At 43.7% G+C, this 21,284-nt stretch overlaps 1 protein-coding gene across 1 annotated transcript in view; it reads left to right on the top strand.

Annotated features, from left to right (window-relative positions):
- The window catches only part of rpe65a (retinoid isomerohydrolase RPE65 a), a 46,202-nt gene extending 34,624 nt beyond the window's left edge, over window positions 1–11,578 (top strand). Inside the window, exons 12-14 of the mRNA XM_060925721.1 lie at window positions 5,301–5,395; window positions 5,481–5,592; window positions 11,433–11,578. Coding sequence (XP_060781704.1) covers window positions 5,301–5,395; window positions 5,481–5,592; window positions 11,433–11,578 — 353 coding nt within the window. The remainder of the gene's footprint in view (window positions 1–5,300; window positions 5,396–5,480; window positions 5,593–11,432) is intronic.
- Window positions 11,579–21,284: the final 9,706 nt, after the last annotated feature.

Genomic DNA, 21,284 nt, shown 5'->3' on the forward strand with positions numbered 1-21,284 from the left:
AGCTCCTCTCAAGTGACTGTGCTTCTCACCCTATCTCTAAGGGAGCGCCCAGCCACCCTACGAAGGAAACTCATTTCGGCCGCTTGTATCCGCGATCTTGTTCTTTCGGTCATTACCCAAAGCTTATGACCATAGGTGAGAGTCGGAACATAGATCGACCGGTAAATTGAGAGCTTCGCCATTTGGCTCAGCTCCTTCTTCACCACGATGGACTGGTAAAGCGACCGCATCACTGCGGAGGCTGCACCGATCCGCCTGTCAATCTCACGTTCCATCCTTCCCTCACTCGTGAACAAGATCCTGAGATACTTAAACTCCTTCACTTGAGGCAGGACTTCTCCACCAACCTGGAGAGGGCAAGCCACCCTTTTCTGATCAAGAACCATAGCCTCGGACTTGGAGGTGCTGATTCTCATTCCAGCCGCTTCACACTCAACTGCAAACCACCCCAGTGCATGCTGAAGATCCTGGTTTGAAGAAGCCAACAGGACAACATCATCTGCAAAAAGCAGAGATGAAATCTTATGGTTCCCAAACAGGATTCCTTCCAGCCCCTGGCTGCGCCTAGAAATTCTGTCCATAAAAATTATGAATAGAACCGGTGACAAAGGGCAGCCCTGCCGGAGTCCAACATGCACTGGGAACAGGTCTGACTTACTGCCGGCAATGCGAACCAGACTCCTGCTCTGTTCGTACAGGGACCGGACAGCCCTTAGCAAAGAGCCCCGAACCCCATACTCCCGAAGCACCCCCCACAGAATACCACGAGGGACATGGTCGAATGCCTTCTCCAAATCCACAAAGCACATGTGGACTGGTTGGGCAAACTCCCATGAACCCTCGAGCACCCTATGAAGGGTATAGAGCTGGTCCAGTGTTCTGCGACCAGGACGAAAACCGCATTGTTCCTCCTGGATCCGAGGTTCGACTATTGGTCGAATTCTCCTCTCCAGTACCCTGGAGTAAACCTTCCCTGGGAGGCTGAGAAGTGTGATTCCCCTATAATTGGAGCACGCTCTCCGGTCCCCTTTCTTAAAAAGAGGGACCACCACCCCAGTCTGCCACTCCAGAGGCACTGTCCCCGACTGCCACATGATGTTGCAGAGGCGTGTCAATCAAGACAGCCCCACAACATCCAGAGACTTGAGATACTCAGGGCGGATCTCATCCACCCCCAGTGCCTTCCCACCGAGGAGCTTGCAAACCACCTCAGTGACTTCGGCTTGGGTAATGGACGAGTCCACCTCTGAGTCATCAGCCTCAGTCTCCTCAATGGAAGACATGATGGTGGGATTGAGGAGATCCTCAAAGTATTCCTTCCACCGCCCGACAATGTCCCCAGTCGAGGTCAACAGCTCCCCACCCACACTGTAAACAGTGCTGGCAGAGTACTGCTTCCCCCTCCTGAGGCACCGGACGGTTTGCCAGAATTTCTTCGAGGCCGACTGATAGTCCTTCTCCATGGCCTCCCCGAACTCCTCCCAGTTCCGAGTTTTTGCCTCCTTAACTGCCTGAGCTGCAGCACGCCTGGTGTGCCGATACCCGTCAGCTGCCTCAGGAGTCCCGGAGGTCAACATGGCCCGATAGGACTCCTTCTTCAGCTTGACGGCATCCCTTACTTCTGGTGTCCACCACCAGGTTCGGGGATTGCCACCACGACAGGCACCGGAGACTTTGCGGCCACAGCTCCGAACAGCTGCGTCCACAATAGAGGTAGAGAACATGGTCCACTCAGACTCAATGTCCCCCACCTCCCTCGGAAGCTGGGAAAAGCTCTCCCGGAGGTGGGAGTTAAAGACCCCCCTGACAGAGTGCTCGGCCAGACGTTCCCAGCAGACCCTCACCATACGTTTGGGCCTGCCAGGTCTGTCCAGCTTCCTCCTCCATCAGCGGATCCAACTCACCACCAGGTGGTGATCAGTTGACAGCTCAGCCCCTCTCTTCACCCGAGTGTCCAAGACATAGGGCCAGAGATCAGACGAAACAACAACAAAGTCTATCATCGGCCTCCAACCTAAGGTGTCCTGGTGCCACATGCACTTATGGACACCCCTATGCTCAAACATGGTGTTTGTTATGGACAAACCGTGACTAGCACAGAAGTCCAATAACAAAACACCACTCGGATTCAGATTGGGGAGGCTGTTCCTCCCAACCATGCCCCTCCACGTGTCACTGTCGTCGCCCACATGAGCATTGAAGTCCCCCAGTAGCACAATGGAGTCCCCAGTCTGAGCACCCTTCAGTACCTCTCCCAGGGACTCCAAGAAGGCCGGATACTCTATACTGCTATTCGGCCCATAGGCACAAACAACAGCAAGAGCCCTCTCCCCAATCTGAAGGCGCAGAGAGGTGACCCTCTCGTTTACTGGGGTAAACTCCAACACATGGCAGCTGAGCTGGGGAGCTATAAGCAAGCCCACACCAGCCCGCCGCCACTCACCATGGGCGACTCCAGAGAAGTGGAGAGTCCAGCCCCTCTCGAGGAGCTGGGTTCCAGAGCCCAAGCTGTGCGTGGAGGTGAGCCCAACTATCTCTAGCCGGTACCTCTCAACCTCCCGCACAAGCTCAGGCTCTTTCCCCCCCAGCAAAGTGACATTCCATGTCCCAAAAGCTAGCCACTGTGTCTGGGGATCAGGTCGTCGAGGCCCCTGCCTTCGACTGCCGCCCAATCCACACTGCACCAGTCCCCTACTGCTACCTCTGTGGGTGGTGAACCCACAGGAGGTCGGGCCCATGTCACCTATTTGGGCTGAGCCCGGCAAAGGCCTGGCCACCATGCGCTTGCATATGAGCCCCAACCCCGGGCCTGGCTCTCTTTATCTACTTTTAGGACTTGTGTGAAAATCTGATGATGTTTTAGGTCATATTTATGCAGAAACATAGAAAATTCTAAAGGGTTCACAAACTTTCAAGCAGCACTGTACTTTTGACAAACCTTTGTCAAGCACGACAATACAGAGTTACATCCACAAATGACAGTTAAAACTTTACTGTGCAAAAAGGAAGCCTTATGTTAACTGTGTCTAAAAGCTCCGTTGACTTCTCTGGGCTTGGAGGCATCTGGGATGGACCATCACACAGTGGAAATGTGTATTGTGGTCAGACGAATCAGTATTCCAGGTCTGTTTTGGAAGAAATGGAGGCTGTGTGCTCCAGACCGAAGACAAAAAGGACCATCCATACTGTAAAGGCCAATTTATGCTGACAACCCAGTCCTCGCAGATAGCATCGCAGACAGTGTCTGCGTAGCCCCCCCACCTTCGCAGACGCTCTGCGCGCACCTCCCAAAAATTGTGACCACCGCAGAAGCCTCACAGACAGCGTCGCAGACAAGAGGGCTCTGATTGGTCCACTCTACATCCGCTGTACACGCACTTCCGCTTCCCTACTTTCCCGGTTTGGTTTGTTTTCACGACCGCCATTTTTAAAAACACGAGCGAAGATGGAGCAGCATGAAGAGCGGTTGATTGAGGAAGTACGTACATCTATACGACTCCAGTTCTAGTCATTATAAAAAAAAAAGTTCTAGTCATTATAAGTAACCGGAGAATAAACACTCCACTAACCACACCCACCAACTACTCCTAGCGACTTCGCGCCCCCTTGTGTTGTGCCGGTGAATAACATCGCGCACGCCTATTATCCCCGCTCAACAATAAATTACAACTGTCTGCGAAAAGCTATCTGCGAAAGCCTTGTCGCAAGAGCATGCAGAGGCCTTTACCAGGAACAAGTCCAAAAGCCAGGGTGTCATGGTATGGGGGTGTGTCAGAGCCTTTGGCAAAGGTAACTTACACTTCAAGACGACATCTTTTCCAGGGAGATTTCAACAAGACAATGCAAAATCACATTCTGCACACATTACAAAGGCAGGGCTGTGGAAGAAGAGGGTCTGTCCCCTCTGTTCCCAACAGAGAATGTGTGGTGAATTTTAGAATGAAAAATTGACAGTGATGACCTTGTCCTGTTACACAGCTTAAGACCTGTTTGCAGGAAGAATGGAACAAAATAACACCTGAAACACTTCGTCACTTGGTGTCTTCAGTCCCTAAACATCTTTTAAGTGCTGTGAGAAGGAATGGGAACATTATAAAGCAGTCAATACTTTCCCGTCCCAACTTTTTTAAAAAATGTTTTGCAAGAATCAAAATTAGAATCAGTGTTTATTTAAAAAAAAACAACAACAATAAAATTCATTCGTTAAAACATCAAATCATATGCTGTTGTATTGCTTTGAGTGCAATGAAGGTCAAAGATTATTTACAAATCACTGTTTTCAGTTTTAATTTCAATTTCAACACACCGTCCCAACTTTTTCTGATTTTGGGGTTGTAATTATAGTTACATTTAATGTTGTGGAAAATCCTCGAAACAAGTTCATTCCGATCATCACTTACATTATAGCAGCTGTAAACATTTGTTCCCTTACAAGCCTCATTTCTCTCTCTCGAAGTCTCTCTGAATTGTGAAATGAAAAACAGAAATCTTCACAATTTTTCCATCCCCCCCCCCAAAAAAAAGTGTTCTTTGTACAAGTCTCTGTGAACGAGCCGTTACTATACACCCACCGGCCACTTTATTAGGAACACCCATCCATCCACCTGCTGTTTGATGCAGTTCTCTAATCAGCCGATCCCTTGACGCATCAAATCATGCAGATCCAAATCAAGAGCTTGAGTTAATGTTCACTTCATTCAAACATCAGAACGGGAAAAATTGTGATCTCAAAGTGTGACTTTCTTTCACTGTGCCATGGGTTCGTGCCAGATGGACTGGTTTGAGTATTTCAGAAACTGCTGATCTCTTGGGGTTTTCATACACAAACAACACTCTCTAGAGTTTACACAGACAGAATGGTGTGAAAAACAAAAAACATTGAGTTGAGTGAGCGACAGTTCTGTGGGTGGAAAAAACAAACGCCTCGTTGATAAGAGAGGTCAGAGGAAAATTGCCAGGAAGGATATAGCAACTCTTTATAGCCGTGGTGAGCAGAAAAGCATCTCAGCATGCAACAGCAGAAGAACACATTGGGTTCCAGTCCTGCAGCCAAGACCAGGAATATTAAAATCAACAACAAGTTCCTATTAAAGTGGCCGGTGAGTGTATAGCACATTAATACAAACCTGTGACTTTAATAAGAGCTGGAACGACTGTCAGTTCTGCTGTTAGAGAACATTAATCCACACCTTCTGACCAACAAGTTTTGAAAGAGTGTAGCAGCACTGTGTTCCAAGTACACCTTCTCATTCGAGCCCCAATTGTGTCTAAACACTTTGTTATTTCCTCAACTTCAACAGCCTTTGAGTTTCCTCAGATCAACTACAAAATGAACAATGGGAAGAACTACATGTACGCCTACGGACTCGGCCTGAACCACTTCATCCCTGACAGGGCAAGTGTCCTTCCTAGTTCAGTCTAACGTTTATCAGACATGACTGTTCTGTTAATGGAGTGTCTGGTGGAACATCTGATTTTAGATTTGTAAGCTGAACGTAAGGACTAAGGAGACGTGGGTGTGGCAGGAGCCGGACTCGTACCCGTCAGAGCCGCTATTCGTACAGAACCCTGATGGCGTCGATGAGGACGACGGTGAGTAGCAGTGAATATCAGAGTTGTAAAGCGGTGGGTAGGTGGGTGCCAATATTAAATATCAATATCACAGTAACCACGACTAACCTTTTATCATGGTTTACAGTATATACGGAAAATTCTACAACCCTGATTCCAAAAAAGTTGGGACAAAGTACAAATTGTAAATAAAAACGGAATGCAATAATTTACAAATCTCAAAAACTGATATTGTATTCACAATAGAACATAGACAACATATCAAATGTCGAAAGTGAGACATTTTGAAATTTCATGCCAAATATTGGCTCATTTGAAATTTCATGACAGTAACACATCTCAAAAAAGTTGGGACAGGGGCAATAAGAGGCTGGAAAAGTTAAGGGTACAAAAAAGGAACAGCTGGAGAACCAAATTGCAACTCATTAGGTCAACTGGCAATAGGTCATTAACATGACTGGGTATAAAAAGAGCATCTTGGAGTGGCAGCGGCTCTCAGAAGTAAAGATGGGAAGAGGATCACCAATCCCCCTAATTCTGCGCCGACAAATAGTGGAGCAATATCAGAAAGGAGTTCAACAGTGTAAAATTGCAAAGAGTTTGAACATATCATCATCTACAGTGCATAATATCATCAAAAGATTCAGAGAATCTGGAAGAATCTCTGTGCGTAAGGGTCAAGGCCGGAAAACCATACTGGGTGCCCGTGATCTTCGGGCCCTTAGACGGCACTGCATCACATACAGGCATGCTTCTGTATTGGAAATCACAAAATGGGCTCAGGAATATTTCCAGAGAACATTATCTGTGAACACAATTCACCGTGCCATCCACCGTTGCCAGCTAAAACTCTATAGTTCAAAGAAGAAGCCGCATCTAAACATGATCCAGAAGCGCAGACGTCTTCTCTGGGCCAAGGCTCATTTAAAATGGACTGTGGCAAAGTGGAAAACTGTTCTGTGGTCAGACGAATCAAAATGTGAAGTTCTTTATGGAAATCAGGGACGCCATGTCATTCGGACTAAAGAGGAGAAGGACGACCCAAGTTGTTATCAGCGCTCAGTTCAGAAGCCTGCATCTCTAATGGTATGGGGTTGCATTAGTGCGTGTGGCATGGGCAGCTTACACATCTGGAAAGACACCATCAATGCTGAAAGGTATATCCAGGTTCTAGAGCAACATATGCTCCCATCCAGACGACGTCTCTTTCAGGGAAGACCTTGCATTTTCCAACATGACAATGCCAAACCACATACTGCATCAATTACAGCATCATGGCTGCGTAGAAGAAGGGTCCGGGTACTGAACTGGCCAGCCTGCAGTCCAGATCTTTCACCCATAGAAAACATTTGGCGCATCATAAAACGGAAGATACGACAAAAAAGACCTAAGACAGTTGAGCTACTAGAATCCTACATTAGACAAGAATGGGTTAACATTCCTATCCCTAAACTTGAGCAACTTGTCTCCTCAGTCCCCAGACGTTTACAGACTGTTGTAAAGAGAAAAGGGGATGTCTCACAGTGGTAAACATGGCCTTGTCCCAACTTTTTTGAGATGTGTTGTTGTCATGAAATTTAAAATCACCTAATTTTTCTCTTTAAATGATACATTTTCTCAGTTTAAACATTTGATACGTCATCTATGTTCTATTCTGAATAAAATATGGAATTTTGAAACTTCCACATCATTGCATTCCGTTTTTATTTACAATTTGTACTTTGTCCCAACTTTTTTGGAATCGGGGTTGTACATGAATGAAAAATAACGAACCACAGATTAATTCAGTAAGAGCTACAAAATAAAGGCATTTTGAAAAAAATAAATCATGGAAAAATAAATAATATTACAACACTACACTTTTCATATGATTAAACAATAAGGCCCTGGTCACACTACAGTGCGCGATGGGTTTGCGAATACTTGGCGATGAAAAATTGGTCGCATCGCCACCAATCGTATGTTTTTCAAGCTTCGTAAGTTGTTTTTTGGTACATCTCTGTTTCATGAGTGGCTAAAAACATCACGAAAATTTCAGTGCACGCATTGAAATCTAGTGATGTTTTCGTCGGCAAACTAAGCGGCGAATATTCACAGATGGGTTCAGGAAGCTTGGGGAAGTTTTGCCGAGCCTCTTGAGATGTACTTGTCTCGAATCCATGTCCTTGATACTCACAGGAGCCTCAGGAGCACATCGGCTCAGCATAGCCTAATGTTCGCCGAGACTTGAAAAGTGCATTTACATTCGGCGATCCTTCACTGAGGTTCGTAATTGGCTGAGCGAAGGGAAACGTTTGGCAACGGTTAGATGACGCATTTGTGATCATCGCTGATTGGTTGGCACTGATGTCATGCATTGTTGAAATCTATTGCACAAGGCATCAGTGATCATTCTCCTGCCAGACGCTGATAGGTACAAAATCCTCGAGTGTGCCATGCAGGAAGAATACCAGGGAGATCTCGTCTAAAGAAAAGGACAAAGTGTTCACCTGTTGCGTGACCGCAACATTTAGCTCACCTGTACGAAGTACACATTGTCATGCATCGCCACCAAAATGCCACATTTTAATCGATAATCCATCACAAAGCATCGTGAGCTGGAGAGTAACTATAGCCTGACTGAGCTATGATCACACTGCCTTTCAGAGTTTTCAAGTGTAGGTCATAAAAAGAATTTTCCCGACACCCAGTTATTTTTGTTTAGTGGACCAAAAGCTACTGAATTCGAATCACAGACTTCCAATTTTATTCATTTTTTTAACAGAACAATTAATGAATTTAAGGCCATGTGGCCCTAAATTCTCCGCTATTTTTTCCTGCTTCACCATGACGCAATACAAGATACTACGTCATACATCACGTGGTGGGCTTTCCCTGTTCGTGCAAGGCATTGTGGGATACAAACTTGAAACAGGAGAGAAAAATAGAGGACGTGAGTGTGCGAATGAAACGTGAAAGACCGACTACAGTAACGGAAAGAAAGCGAGAAGAAAAGATGTTATGTTATATACGAACAAAAGGAAACGCAGGACCAAATTAATAAATATCGGCACTCAGCGAGCACCTCGGTGTGATCAGCTGTTCGTTTAGCGACAGAATGATGGAACTGTCAGTGCACGCTCAAAGGTAAACCTGCACATGCGCACACACACACACACAGACTTCCTCTGTCTGCGTGAAGCGAGTGATTTCATGCACATTATTTGCTTTAATCCCTTCAAATTAAATAACTTCCCAGCCACAGAACAGAACGGCCCGATATTTTTTTTAGATATTAGAGAAATAAACATATGACCACATCTCATCTCATTATCTGTAGCCGCTTTATCCTGTTCTACAGGGTCGCAGGCAAGCTGGAGCCTATCCCAGCTGACTACGGGCGAAAGGCGGGGTACACCCTGGACAAGTCGCCAGGTCATCACAGGGCTGACACATAGACACAGACAACCATTCACACTCACATTCACACCTACGGTCAATTTAGAGTCACCAGTTAACCTAACCTGCATGTCTTTGGACTGTGGGGGAAACCGGAGCACCCGGAGGAAACCCACGCGGACACGGGGAGAACATGCAAACTCAACACAGAAAGGCCCTCGCCGGCCACTGGGTTCGAACCCGGAACCTTCTTGCTGTGAGGCGACAGCGCTAACCACTACACCACCGTGCCGCCCATATGACCACATTTCAGAGGGAACTAAATTTCACAGATTTTATGAAATCGAAAGGCCGTCTAGTTTTAAATACTAAAATATGTTCATTGACATTGTTTATTGGTGATTCTGAGTTTGGTACCAAGTTGTGGTCAGAAGTTTATATACATGAACAGGAACATCATGGCAATATTATATAATATAATCAGGGCGGCACGGTGGTGTAGTGGTTAGCACGGTCACCTCACAGCAAGAAGGTTCCGGGTTCGAGCCCAGTGGCCGGCGAGGGCCTTTCTGTGTGGAGTTTGCATGTTCTCCCCATGTCCGCGTGGGTTTCCTCCAGGTGCTCCGGTTTCCCCCACAGTCCAAAGACATGCAGTTAGGTTGACATGGGGTGGCCTTGGGCTGAAGTGCCCTTGAGCAAGGTACCGAACCCCTGACTGCTTCCCAGGTGCTCTGGTGTGGCTGCCCACTGCTCTGAGTGTGTGCGTGTGTTCACTGCTTCAGATGGGTTAAATGCAGAGGATGAATTTCACTATGCTTGAAGTGTGCATGTGACAAATAAAGATTTCTTCTTATTATTGGGCGTTCAATGATTTCTTTGAACTGTTCTTTTTCTGGGGCAGAATGATTGTAACGTTTTCATCTTTAATTTAAACAAATAATAAAAAAACATGAATTTGATGCGCAAGTTTTAATTTAATTTGGGTTTGTGTGTGTAAATGTCTAACCTCAATTCTGAAGTATTTTGGAATTGCAGGATACAGGATAAGTTCTGCTATTACAGCTACAATTAAAAAAAAAAGGTAATTTTTTCACCAGTAGAACTTAAGTAAATACAAAATAAATATGCACTGTAAATACTTTTTTTTGTCTTCATCTATTTTTTTGAAATATAAAATCTTACAATTCACACAGATTGATTTTTTTTAATTAAAAATTTTTTATTTTTATATTTTATTAGTAGAGTTTATCGGAACCACAACACTGTGGATTTGTAACAGTGGATTGTAAATTTTAATCTCATTTTTGAAGGGAAAAAAACATATGGTTAATATACTAAAATGCACTTTTTTCTGGATATAACAGTCTGTTTTAAAAGTATCACTGCCTACAGTTCAGATCACCATGGACTAAGAGGCTGCTATCCAAGAAATAACCCCCTGCTCCAAAATTGACACCTCAAGCTTAACTAAAGTTTGAAGCTGACCACACAGACAAAGAAAAAGTCTTCTGGAGGAAAGCTGTATGGTCAGATGAGACAAAGATTGAGTTGTTTGGCCACAATGACCACCATGTACAGACGGACACTGTACCAGCTGGTGGTGGTGGTAGGATCATCATGCTCTGGGGCTGTTTTGCTGCCAGTGGAACTGGTTCATTGCACAAAGTGGATGGAATAATGAAGGAGGAGGACGACCTCAGAATTCTTCAGCATAAACCATCAGAAACTTGAACATCACTTGGGAGTTCCAACAGGACAATGAACCCAAACACGCATCAGAGCTGGTTGTGGAGGATAAAGCAGGCTAACATTAAGCTTAAAACAAGTCCTGACTTCAACCCTGTTGAAAATATATGGACCGTGCTTATAAGTCGAGTCCATGCAAAGAAAATAAAACAAATTTAATTGAAGTCTACCAATTCTACCATGAAGAGTCGTGAAATATCCAACCAGAATTCTGCCAGAAGCTTGTTCATGGTAAACAAAAATGTTTGGTCAAGGTGAATCTTGCGAAGAGACATTTTACCCAAATGTTAGGTGTGCTGTATGGATATTTTTGACCCTGTGTTGATTTCAGAAAACCCAAAGAAAATTAATACTTGTGCACCAAATTGTAGTGTTTTTTTTTAATTAAAGCTGTATGCTGTACAATCATTCTGCTACAGAAAAAGAACAGTTCAAAGAAATTACTGAAAGCCCAAATATTGCCATGACATTCATATCCAAGATGACATTCATGTCACTGTATGTAAACTTCTAACCACGACTGTATCACATCATGCAATTTCAATATATCGAGTTTCTTAAATTGAAGTGAAGCGTGCTAGTCTCTTGGATATAACTCTGGATATTTCTCATGAATGAATGAAGTGTGCTTACCTGCACATGCCTCGGGGCGTGTCCTATCTGTCGTATGACTTTCCATAATAGAAAGTACTTCAGTTGTAATGAGGGTGTTGCTAAAATGTTCAAATGTTGCTCAGGTGTGCTGTTGACCATCGTGGTGTGTCCCGGAGCACAGAGACCTACATACTGCCTGATCCTGAACGCTAAGGACCTGTCGGAGATCGCCCGGGCCGAGGTGGACATCATTTCTCCCGTCACCTTCCACGGCATGTACAAACCGTAAAAGTGTCTTCCAGATCCTTCCACATCATCTCCATGAACATGTGTGTGACATTTCAGATCAGTATCTGTATCCCTTTATACTGTATGTTTGGATATGGGGACCGTGCCAAAAGTGATGAAGTATAAATATGTTGTATAGCTATAAAACAATGATGATGTTTACATATTCATATTATGTTCTGTGATTCATCCTGTTAAACACTGTATTATACAGTACATAGTGTATCACTGAGATTCAATAAAGATATTTAAAAATAAGTGTTGTCCAGGTTTGTTTTTGTAATCAGGAAATGTCTGGTGTCCACTGAGCAGGAAAAGTTTCAGGCCTCACAACCGGCTCAAAAGCAGTTTCACAGAACAGCAGTATACAGTCTGTAAAGAATAAAACACTTCAGGATGTGCTGTTATAGGAAAACGAGACCGTCAATGACGGTGTAGTTCACTCCGGCCCTGTCTAGTCCAGAAGTAACAATCTAAAGTGGGCCACCTTGTGCAATAAATGTTATAAGCGATATACACTATCTACAGTGGTACTTGAAAGTTTGTGAACTCTTTAGAATTTTCTATATTTCTGCATAAATATGACCTAAAACATCATCAGATTTTCACACAAGTCCTAAAAGTAGATAAAGAGAACCCAGTTAAACAAATGAGACAAAAATATTATACTTGGAGGCTTGGAGGAATTTTAGCCCATTCCTCCATACAGAACAGCTTCAACTCTGGGATGTTGGTGGGTTTCCTCACATGAACTGCTTGCTTCAGGTCCTTCCACAACATTTCGATTGGATTAAGGTCAGGACTTTGACTTGGCCATTTCAAAACATTTAACTTTATTCTTCTTTAACCATTCTTTGGTAGAACGACTTGTGTGCTTAGGGTCGTTGTCTTGCTGCATGACCCACCTTCTCTTGAGATTCAGTTCATGGACAGATGTCCTGACATTTTCCTTTAGAATTTGCTGGTATAATTCAGAATTCATTGTTCCAACAATGATGGCAAGCTGTCCTGGCCCAGATGCAGCAAAACAGCCCCAAACCATGATACTACCACCACCATGTTTCACAGATGGGATAAGGTTCTTATGCTGGAATGCAGTGTTTTCCTTTCTCCAAACATAACACTTCTCATTTAAACCAAAAAGTTCTATTTTGGTCTCATCCATCCACAAAACATTTTTCCAATAGCCTTCTGGCTTGTCCACATCATCTTTAGCAAACTGCAGATGAGCAGCAATGTTCTTTTTGGAGAGCAGTGGCTTTCTCCTTGCAACCCTGCCATGCACACCATTGTTGTTCAGTGTTCTCCTGATGGTGGACTCATGAACATTAACATTAGCCAATGTGAGAGAGGCCTTCAGTTGCTTAGAAGTTACCCTGGGGTCCTTTGTGACCTCACCAACTATTACATGCCTTGCTCTTGGAGTGATCGTTGTTGGTCGACCACCCCTGGTGAGGGTAACAATGGTCTTGAATTTCCTCCATTTGTACACAATCTGTCTGACTGTGGATTGGTGGAGTCCAAACTCTTTAGAGATGGTTTTGTAACCTTTTCCAGCCTGATGAGCATCAACAACGCTTTTTCTGAGGTCCTCAGAAATCTCCTTTGTTCGTGCCATGATACACTTCCACAAACATGTGTTGTGAAGATCAGACTTTGATAGATCCCTGTTCTTTAAATAAAACAGGGTGCCCACTCACACCTGATTGTCACCCCATTGATTGAAAACACCTGACTCTAATTTCACCTTCAAATTAACTGCTAATCCTAGAGGTTCATATACTTTTGCCACTCACAGATATGTAATATTGGATCATTTTCCTCAATAAATAAATGACCAAGTATAATATTTTTGTCTCATTTGTTTAACTGGGTTCTCTTTATCTACTTTTAGGACTTGTGTGAAACTCTGATGTTGTTTTAGGTTATATTTATGCAGAAATATAAAAAATTTGAAAGGGTTCACAAACTTTCAAGCACTACTGTGCAAGTTATATATAGAAGCTATATCCACCTTAGGAATACCGACCTATTTGCCAGAAAGAATCCAAAACAGCGAGGAATTGACCGAGAAGAAGCGATTTTTGTTGAATTGCTCATTCATTAAGGCTTAATTAGTCCATAACTTCATTAATAATTGTAATGAAGCAAATCTGGGTAGAAGTTATACGCACCTAGGTACCCCTACCTTCATGCCAGAAAGAATCAAAATCAGGGAAGAATTGAGGGAGAAGAAGTGATTTGTGTGGAAACTGCTCATTAGGGATTGATTGATTACTCCATATCTTCATTATCACATCACACACATCACATTATCTCTAGCCGCTTTATCCTTCTACAGGGTCGCAGGCAAGCTGGAGCCTATCCCAGCTGACTACGGGCGAAAGGCGGGGTACACCCTGGACAAGTCGCCAGGTCATCACAGGGCTGACACATAGACACAGACAACCATTCACACTCACATTCACACCTACGGTCAATTTAGAGTCACCAGTTAACCTAACCTGCATGTCTTTGGACTGTGGGGGAAACCGGAGCACCCGGAGGAAACCCATGCGGACACGGGGAGAACATGCAAACTCCACACAGAAAGGCCCTCGCCGGCCCCGGGGCTCGAACCCAGGACCTTCTTGCTGTGAGGCGACAGCGCTAACCACTACACCACCGTGCCGCCATCTTCATTATTAATTGCAATTTTGCAAATGTGGGTGGAAGCTATATGCACCCCACACAGACCTACCTTCCTGCCAAAAAGAATAAAAATCAGTGAAGAATTGAGAGAGAAGAAGCAATTTTTGTGAAATGTGGACGACGCCGGATGGATGATGGACAACATATGATGGCATAAACTCATCACCTGTTGGCAGGATGAGCTAATAAACAACAATGGGGTGGTGTGATGGAACCTGACATGAAGCGGAGCGACTTTTACAGACCTAAAGGTGATTCTTTTCCGATAACATGAGTGTTTTTTACCTCTTACACCACAGCAAGTTACCATCGCTTGCCATTTTTAACCTTTTCATACAGTGTCAAAGCTTATGGACCGTCAATTGAAGGCACTTTTTTATATTTTAGAGAAATACATTGCCTGGACCCCCCCCCCCAAAAGTCACTATTTGGATTTAAATAAACAAATACTTAAGCGCCTTTGATTGGATAATTACTGCAGTGATTAATGTTTCAGCTGCAACAATTTGTTTAACCCAAACAGATGCTTCTCATTTCTTAAACAAACATGTCAGAAGACATTTATTGTCGTGTCAGAAGGTCAAATTATTGGCCTGCATCAAACAAAGCAAACAACTAAGGAGATTTGAGCTGAAATGCCTGGAATTGGGTTAAGAACTGTCCAACACATTATTAAAACCTGGAAGGATAGACATGAACCATCAACTTCATGGAAAAAATGTGGTTGGAAAAAGATCTTGACTGACTATGATCAGAAATCAGTTAAACACTTGGTGAAAGCGAATCACAAAAAAATCAACAGTAGAACTCACGGCTGTGTTTAAGAGTGAAATTAAGATCATTTCCACACTCACAGTGTGATGAGAACTCACAGAATTGGGACTAAACAGTTGTTTGTCCAGAAGAAAACCACTTGTTAGTGAGACTAATCAGGAGAAAAGGCTTCAATTTGCGAAGGAGTATAAAGATCGGACTCTGGAGCAATGGGAAAAGGTCATGTGGTCTGATGAGTCCAGACTGACCCTATTCCTGAGTGATGGGCGTGTTAGGGTAAGAAGGGAAGCACATGAAGCGATACATGAAGCACATGCATGCGCTGTGTGACGTCAGTGCCGTACTGTCACTTGCACACCAAAAAAATAAATAAAATCAATACCATAAATGGAACAATGCAGAGTACTTTCCGCACCTAAATATCTCCTTTTCCCCTCTGAAAATGAGTGATAACTATAGAAATAGGAAGATATTGTAATATATAGATCTAGACTATCCTGGTACTCAACCCAGAAGTGAAAATAAAGGGTTTCGCTGCACGCACTGACTGCCATTCGCAACCATACATAAAACCACATTCTAGGTGCTGTCACTAGATGGCACTGTTGCATGATTTGACCTTGATTCTGTTCCTGGCATCCTGGAATTGGGAAATGAAGAGGCGTGCTACGAAGTGTTTTCATTTTCAATCTAATTTTGCCCTTCACATATTTGACAAGGTAAAAAATGGCAAATTTAATAATGTTGAATTGTGCCTAAATCAGCCCTAGATGCCACCAGAATGTACCATTTGAAGTCTCTAATTAAAAAATTTTCCAAGTGAGCATGCCCCCTGGACCCCCCAACAGCCTTCGGGGCCTTCCAGGCCAGGCCACCCCTTACAGGCTGTGCTCTGCATCAGTAGTACCGCTCAGATATTTTTTTCTGGGGAAAGTCCTGCATCATGTATAGAGTCCACTGTACAAGCCTCTGGAGGCAGTGTGATGATCTGGGGTTGATTCAGTTGGTCAGGTCGAGACTCAACAATGTTACGGGACAATAAAATGAAGTCAGCTGAGAATTTGAATGTACTGAATTACCAAGTTATCATCACATCAATGGATTTTTTTTTCTTCCCTGATGGCACAGGGATAAAATTTGGGCTCAGACTGTGAAAAAGTGGTTGAGGAAGTATTGACTTGGGGGGGGGGGATACTTATGCACAATTTTCACCTTGAAAGTGGTAAACCATGGACCTCTACATGGTGTTCATTGACCTGACTAAAGCGTTCGACACCGTCAACCGTGATGGCCTTTGGACAATCCTACAAAAACTTGGTTCTCCAGGCAGGTTCGTAGCAATCATCCGGTCCTTTCATGAGGGTATGCTGGCAAGCATACAGGAGTCTGGAGAGTCATCTGAACCATTCCCTGTTACCAATGGCACAAAGCAAGGTTGTGTTCTTGCTCCAACCCTCTTCTCCATCATGTTCTCTCTCATGCTGCTGGATGCTTTTCAGGGCTTAGACAAGGGTATTTACATACAGTTTCGGTCATACGGTAGCCTGTTCAATCTAAGACGCCGCCAGTCCCATATGAAGATAAAGTCAATGCTGATCTGTGACCTGCTCTATGCAGACGATTGCGCCTTAGTCATCCATACCTTGGAGGCAGTGGTGGCTGCTGGTTTTTAAAACAGGGGAAGCCCATTTTACGTATTCAGTGAATTCGCAAATGATCAAACTGATAGAATGGATGAAAGTTAACAGAGCACAACGAGTAATATTTACATTTATTTACAGAGTAATGTACAGAGACATCAATGAGAAGAAATGTTTATATGAAAAGAAATTCGGACAGCACTTTGGCACACGACTACACTTTCTCGACATCCGCTAGGGACTGACTGATCATGCTTCCGTGTTCCTCGCCGAAGTACCGCCCTCCTCATGTCTTTCAAACACTACCTCCAATAATCCTTTATCAGCCCGGCTTCTTGTCCCTCCCACTGTCTCGTTTAGTCCCAGAGAAGCCCGGCTTCCCTGGATGTGACGATTTTGTTGATTTTAACCAATAACAACTAGCCGAAATTGGCTGTTCAGAGCCCTCTCATAGACTGCAACGGAAACCCGGCTGCCAGCGCATAGAGCCCATTGAAATAAGAAAGGTTACAGCGTGTTGCCAGATTGGGATGTTTTAAGTGCATTTTGGCGGGTTTTGAACATATTTTGGCTGGAAAACAGCAGTATCTGGCAATGCTGGTTACAGCCTGGTAGCAAAGGTGATTCTCGTAGCGAACTGCAAGTTCGTCAGACATCACTCAAATAAGTTACAGGATAGTTATGAACGTAAATACAATCTTGGGCATATATTATGTTATGCAAGTTATTGTTTTAATGAGAATTCAACGTCATAGATGCCGCAGTTTGGGGAGAGAATTTTAGGGGAAGCTCGGCTTCCCTTGTTGTCTCTGAGAAATCGCCCCTGCTTGGAGGATATCCAGCTGATAACATCCATGTTTGCCCATGCATCAGAGAGATTTGGCTTGACAATCAGTATTAAGAAAACTGAGGTCATGTACCAACCAGCTCCAGACAAGAGTTACACCAGTCCGGTCGTCACCATCAACAACGCACCTCTCAAGTCTGTAGACAAGTTTTGTTATCTGGGCAGTATTCTGTCAAACTCTGCAACCATAGACGATGAGATCACACAGTGCATCGCTAAAGCTAGCAGCTCATTTGGAATGCTAAGACATAGACTGTGGGATGAGCATAGTGTAAGGCTGTGTACAAAAATCAACGTGTATAAAGCAGTGGTTCTCACTTCACTCTTATATGGCTGCGAGACGTAGACAACCTACAGTCGCCACATCCAACTTCTGGAGCAGTTTCAACAACGCTGCCTGAGGTCCATCTGTGGCATTAAGTGGCAGGACAAGGTTTCTAATGTTGAGGTCCTAGAGCATTGTGGTGTCCCTAGTGTGGAAAGTCAGATCATCAAGGCACAGCTTCGCTGGGTAGGACACGTCTCCAGAATGGCAGATACGAGAATACCTAAAGTGCTTCTCTTCAGTCAACTGAGCTGCGGAAAGAGATCAGTGGGCAGGCCGAGGTTGAGATAAAAGAATACGCTTAAACAACCTCAAGAGATGTGGAATCAACCCTGATGCCTGGGAAAGCACTGCTAAAGTCCATGCAACATGGCGCAGCACTTGCAGCAAGTGCATCCAGGTCTCTCAGGAGAGGTGAACTGGTCTACTTAATGAGAAGCGTGCCAAGAGGAAGGCCACTAACAGCACTACCAACCCTTTGTACCAGTGCAGCATACACTATATTGCCAAAAGTATTTGCTCACCTGCCTTGACTCACATATGAGCTTAAGTGACATGGAAGGCTGTCCACAAGGTTTAGGAGTGTGTTTATGGGAATTTTTGATCATTCTTCCAGAAGCGCATTTGTGAGGTCACATACTGATGTTGGACAAGAAGGCCTGGCTCTCAGTCTCCGCTCTAATTCATTCCAAAGGTGTTCTATCGGGTTGAGGTCAGGACTCTGTGCAGGCCAGTCAAGTTCATCCACACCAGACTCTGTCATCCATGTCTTTATGGACCTTGCTTTGTGCACTGGTGCACAGTCATGTTGGAAGAAGAAGGGGCCAGCTCCAAACTGTCAAAACAGTCTGCATGCCTAGGTGCTTGATTTTATACACCTGTGGCCATGGAAGTGATTGGAACACCTGATTCCGATAATTTGGATGGGTGAGCAAATACTTTTGGCAATATAGTGTATGTGACAGGGCTTGTGGCTCTAGGATTGGTCTGTTCGCTCATGAAAAGAGTCATCACTAGTGTTGCCGGATACTCATGCGTTGCCTTCAACGTGAGAATCCATCATCATCAAAGTGGTAGGCATGTTGTGTAAATCAAATGGTGCTAACCCCCCAAAAATCCATGTAAATTTCTCCTGTGGTCCAGCTTTCCCTCGAGGGGCTGAAGCAGACTGAATTCTTCTTTCGTAAAATGTTACATTTTAATATCTCCTTACAGAAATCCTCCTCACCAGGGAAACAAACATCTATATGTTCTAATACATCAGGCTTAAATGATACGCATCATATAGACCATACGAGCCCAAGTCCTGGTGAATGAGTGGTTACTATAGAAACGATAACATTAGAAAGAGGGTATTAAGAATGTAAACCTGGGATTAGTCAGTCACTCATGGCAAGGGAGCGTTGTGAGAGAAAACAAGATCAACTGTGAGCTACTGCTTGCTTACGTATCCCCCGCTCTCGCTTATATCAGAATGCAAGCAATCAAAGGAAGAGGACACTTATTATGAATGTTGACTTCAACAAATAATTAATTCTGAAACAAGTAAGTAAAGAGCAGTGTCTCTCCCCAGGGATTTCAAATAGCATCCTAGTAAACTGTCATTTTGAAATAGCATTTTGCTTCTTGAAAAAGCATCAAAATCCATCCTATATGTTTCGTAAATACATTCAGTTGGTAAACAGGAAGTCGATGTGCGACAGACCTGAAAATGGTACACACAGTATAGAACCCCAAGCTGAAGCTCGGTACCAAATATCAAGCAGTTGTGATTTGTAGTTGCTGAGAAAAGTGTTACAAAAATTTTATAAATCCATGTCATACAGTTGTAGTCAGAAGTTTACATACAGTGGCATGAATGTCATCTTGGATATGAATGTCATGGCAATATTTGGGCTTTCAGTCATTTCTTTGAACTGTTCTTTTTCTGTAGCAGAATGATTGTACAGCATACAGCTTTAATTAAAAAACACACTAGAATTTGGTGCACAAGTTTTAATTTTCTTTGGGTTTTCTGAAATCAACACAGGATCAAAATTATACATACAGCACACCTAATATTTGGGTAAAATGTCTCTTCGCAAGATTCACCTTGACCAAACATTTTTGTTTACCATGAACAAGCTTCTGGCAGAATTCTGGTTGGATATTTCATGACTCTTCATGGTAGAATTGGTAGAGTTCAATTCAATTTTTTTTCTTGGCATGGACTCGACTTATGAGCACGGTCCATATATTTTCAATAGGGTTGAAGTCAGGACTTGTTTTAAGCTTAATGTTCACCTGCTTTATCCTCCACAACCAGCTCTGATGCGTGTTTGGGTTCATTGTCCTGTTGTAACTCCCAAGCCCCAAGTCATGTTCAAGTTTCTGATGGTTTATGCTGAAGAATTCTGAGGTAGTCCTCCTTCTTCATTATTCCATCCACTTTGTGCAATGAACCAGTTCCACTGGCAGCAAAACAGCCCCAGAGCATGATGATCCTACCACCACCAGCAGCTGGTACAGTGTCCCTCTGTACATGGTGGTCATTGTGGCCAAACAACTCAATCTTTGTCTCATCTGACCATACAGCTTTCCTCCAGAAGGATTTTTCTTTGTCTGTGTGGTCAACTTCAAACTTTAGTTAAGTTTGAAGGTGTCAATTTTGGAGCAGTGGGTTATTTCTTGGATAGCAGCCTCTTAGTCCATGGTGATCTGAACTGTAGAAAGGGATCCATCAGCTTCCAGTTCATGGCAGGGCTGTGCCATGATGGTTCCCAGGTTGTTCCTGACCATCCAAACCAATTTCCTTTCAGCTGAGGGTGACAGTTTGGGTTTTCTTGAAGCAAAGTAGCTTGGCAAAGTGACTACACCTCACCATAACTTTCATACAATTGTTTGAACTGATCTTGGAATTTGCAGTTGTTTAGAAATGGCTCCAAGAGACATTCCGGAGTTGTGTATATCTGCGATCCTCTTTCTCAGATCTGCACTGAGCTCCTTGGACTTTCCCATTTTACTGTGTGTTGGTCAATCCAATGAGTGCTGTAAACAAACCCTTTTTATGAAGGCACAGAGAAGCTACCAGCTGTAGTCAATCATGATCACTAACAGGAAGTTAAGAGACCTTGGCCTTGGCAAGATAAGAGATATTTTGGAAGTTTCAGCACCTCTGAATTAATAATCTAAGTGAGCGTATGTACATTTCTGACCAGGTGTTGCTTTCAGAAAACCCAAAGAAAATTAAAACTTGTGCACCAAATTCTAGTGGTTTTTTTTTAATTAAAGCTGTATGCTGTACAATCATTCTGCTACAGAAAAAGAGCAGTTCAAAGAAATTACTGAAAGCCCAAATATTGCCATGACATTCATGTCACTACGTGTAAACGTCTGACCACAACTGTGTTTCGTAAATACGTTCAGTCAGTAAACAGGAAGTCGATGTGGG

This window comes from Neoarius graeffei, chromosome 1 (assembly GCF_027579695.1).
Source record: "Neoarius graeffei isolate fNeoGra1 chromosome 1, fNeoGra1.pri, whole genome shotgun sequence".
Lineage (NCBI taxonomy): Eukaryota > Metazoa > Chordata > Actinopteri > Siluriformes > Ariidae > Neoarius > Neoarius graeffei.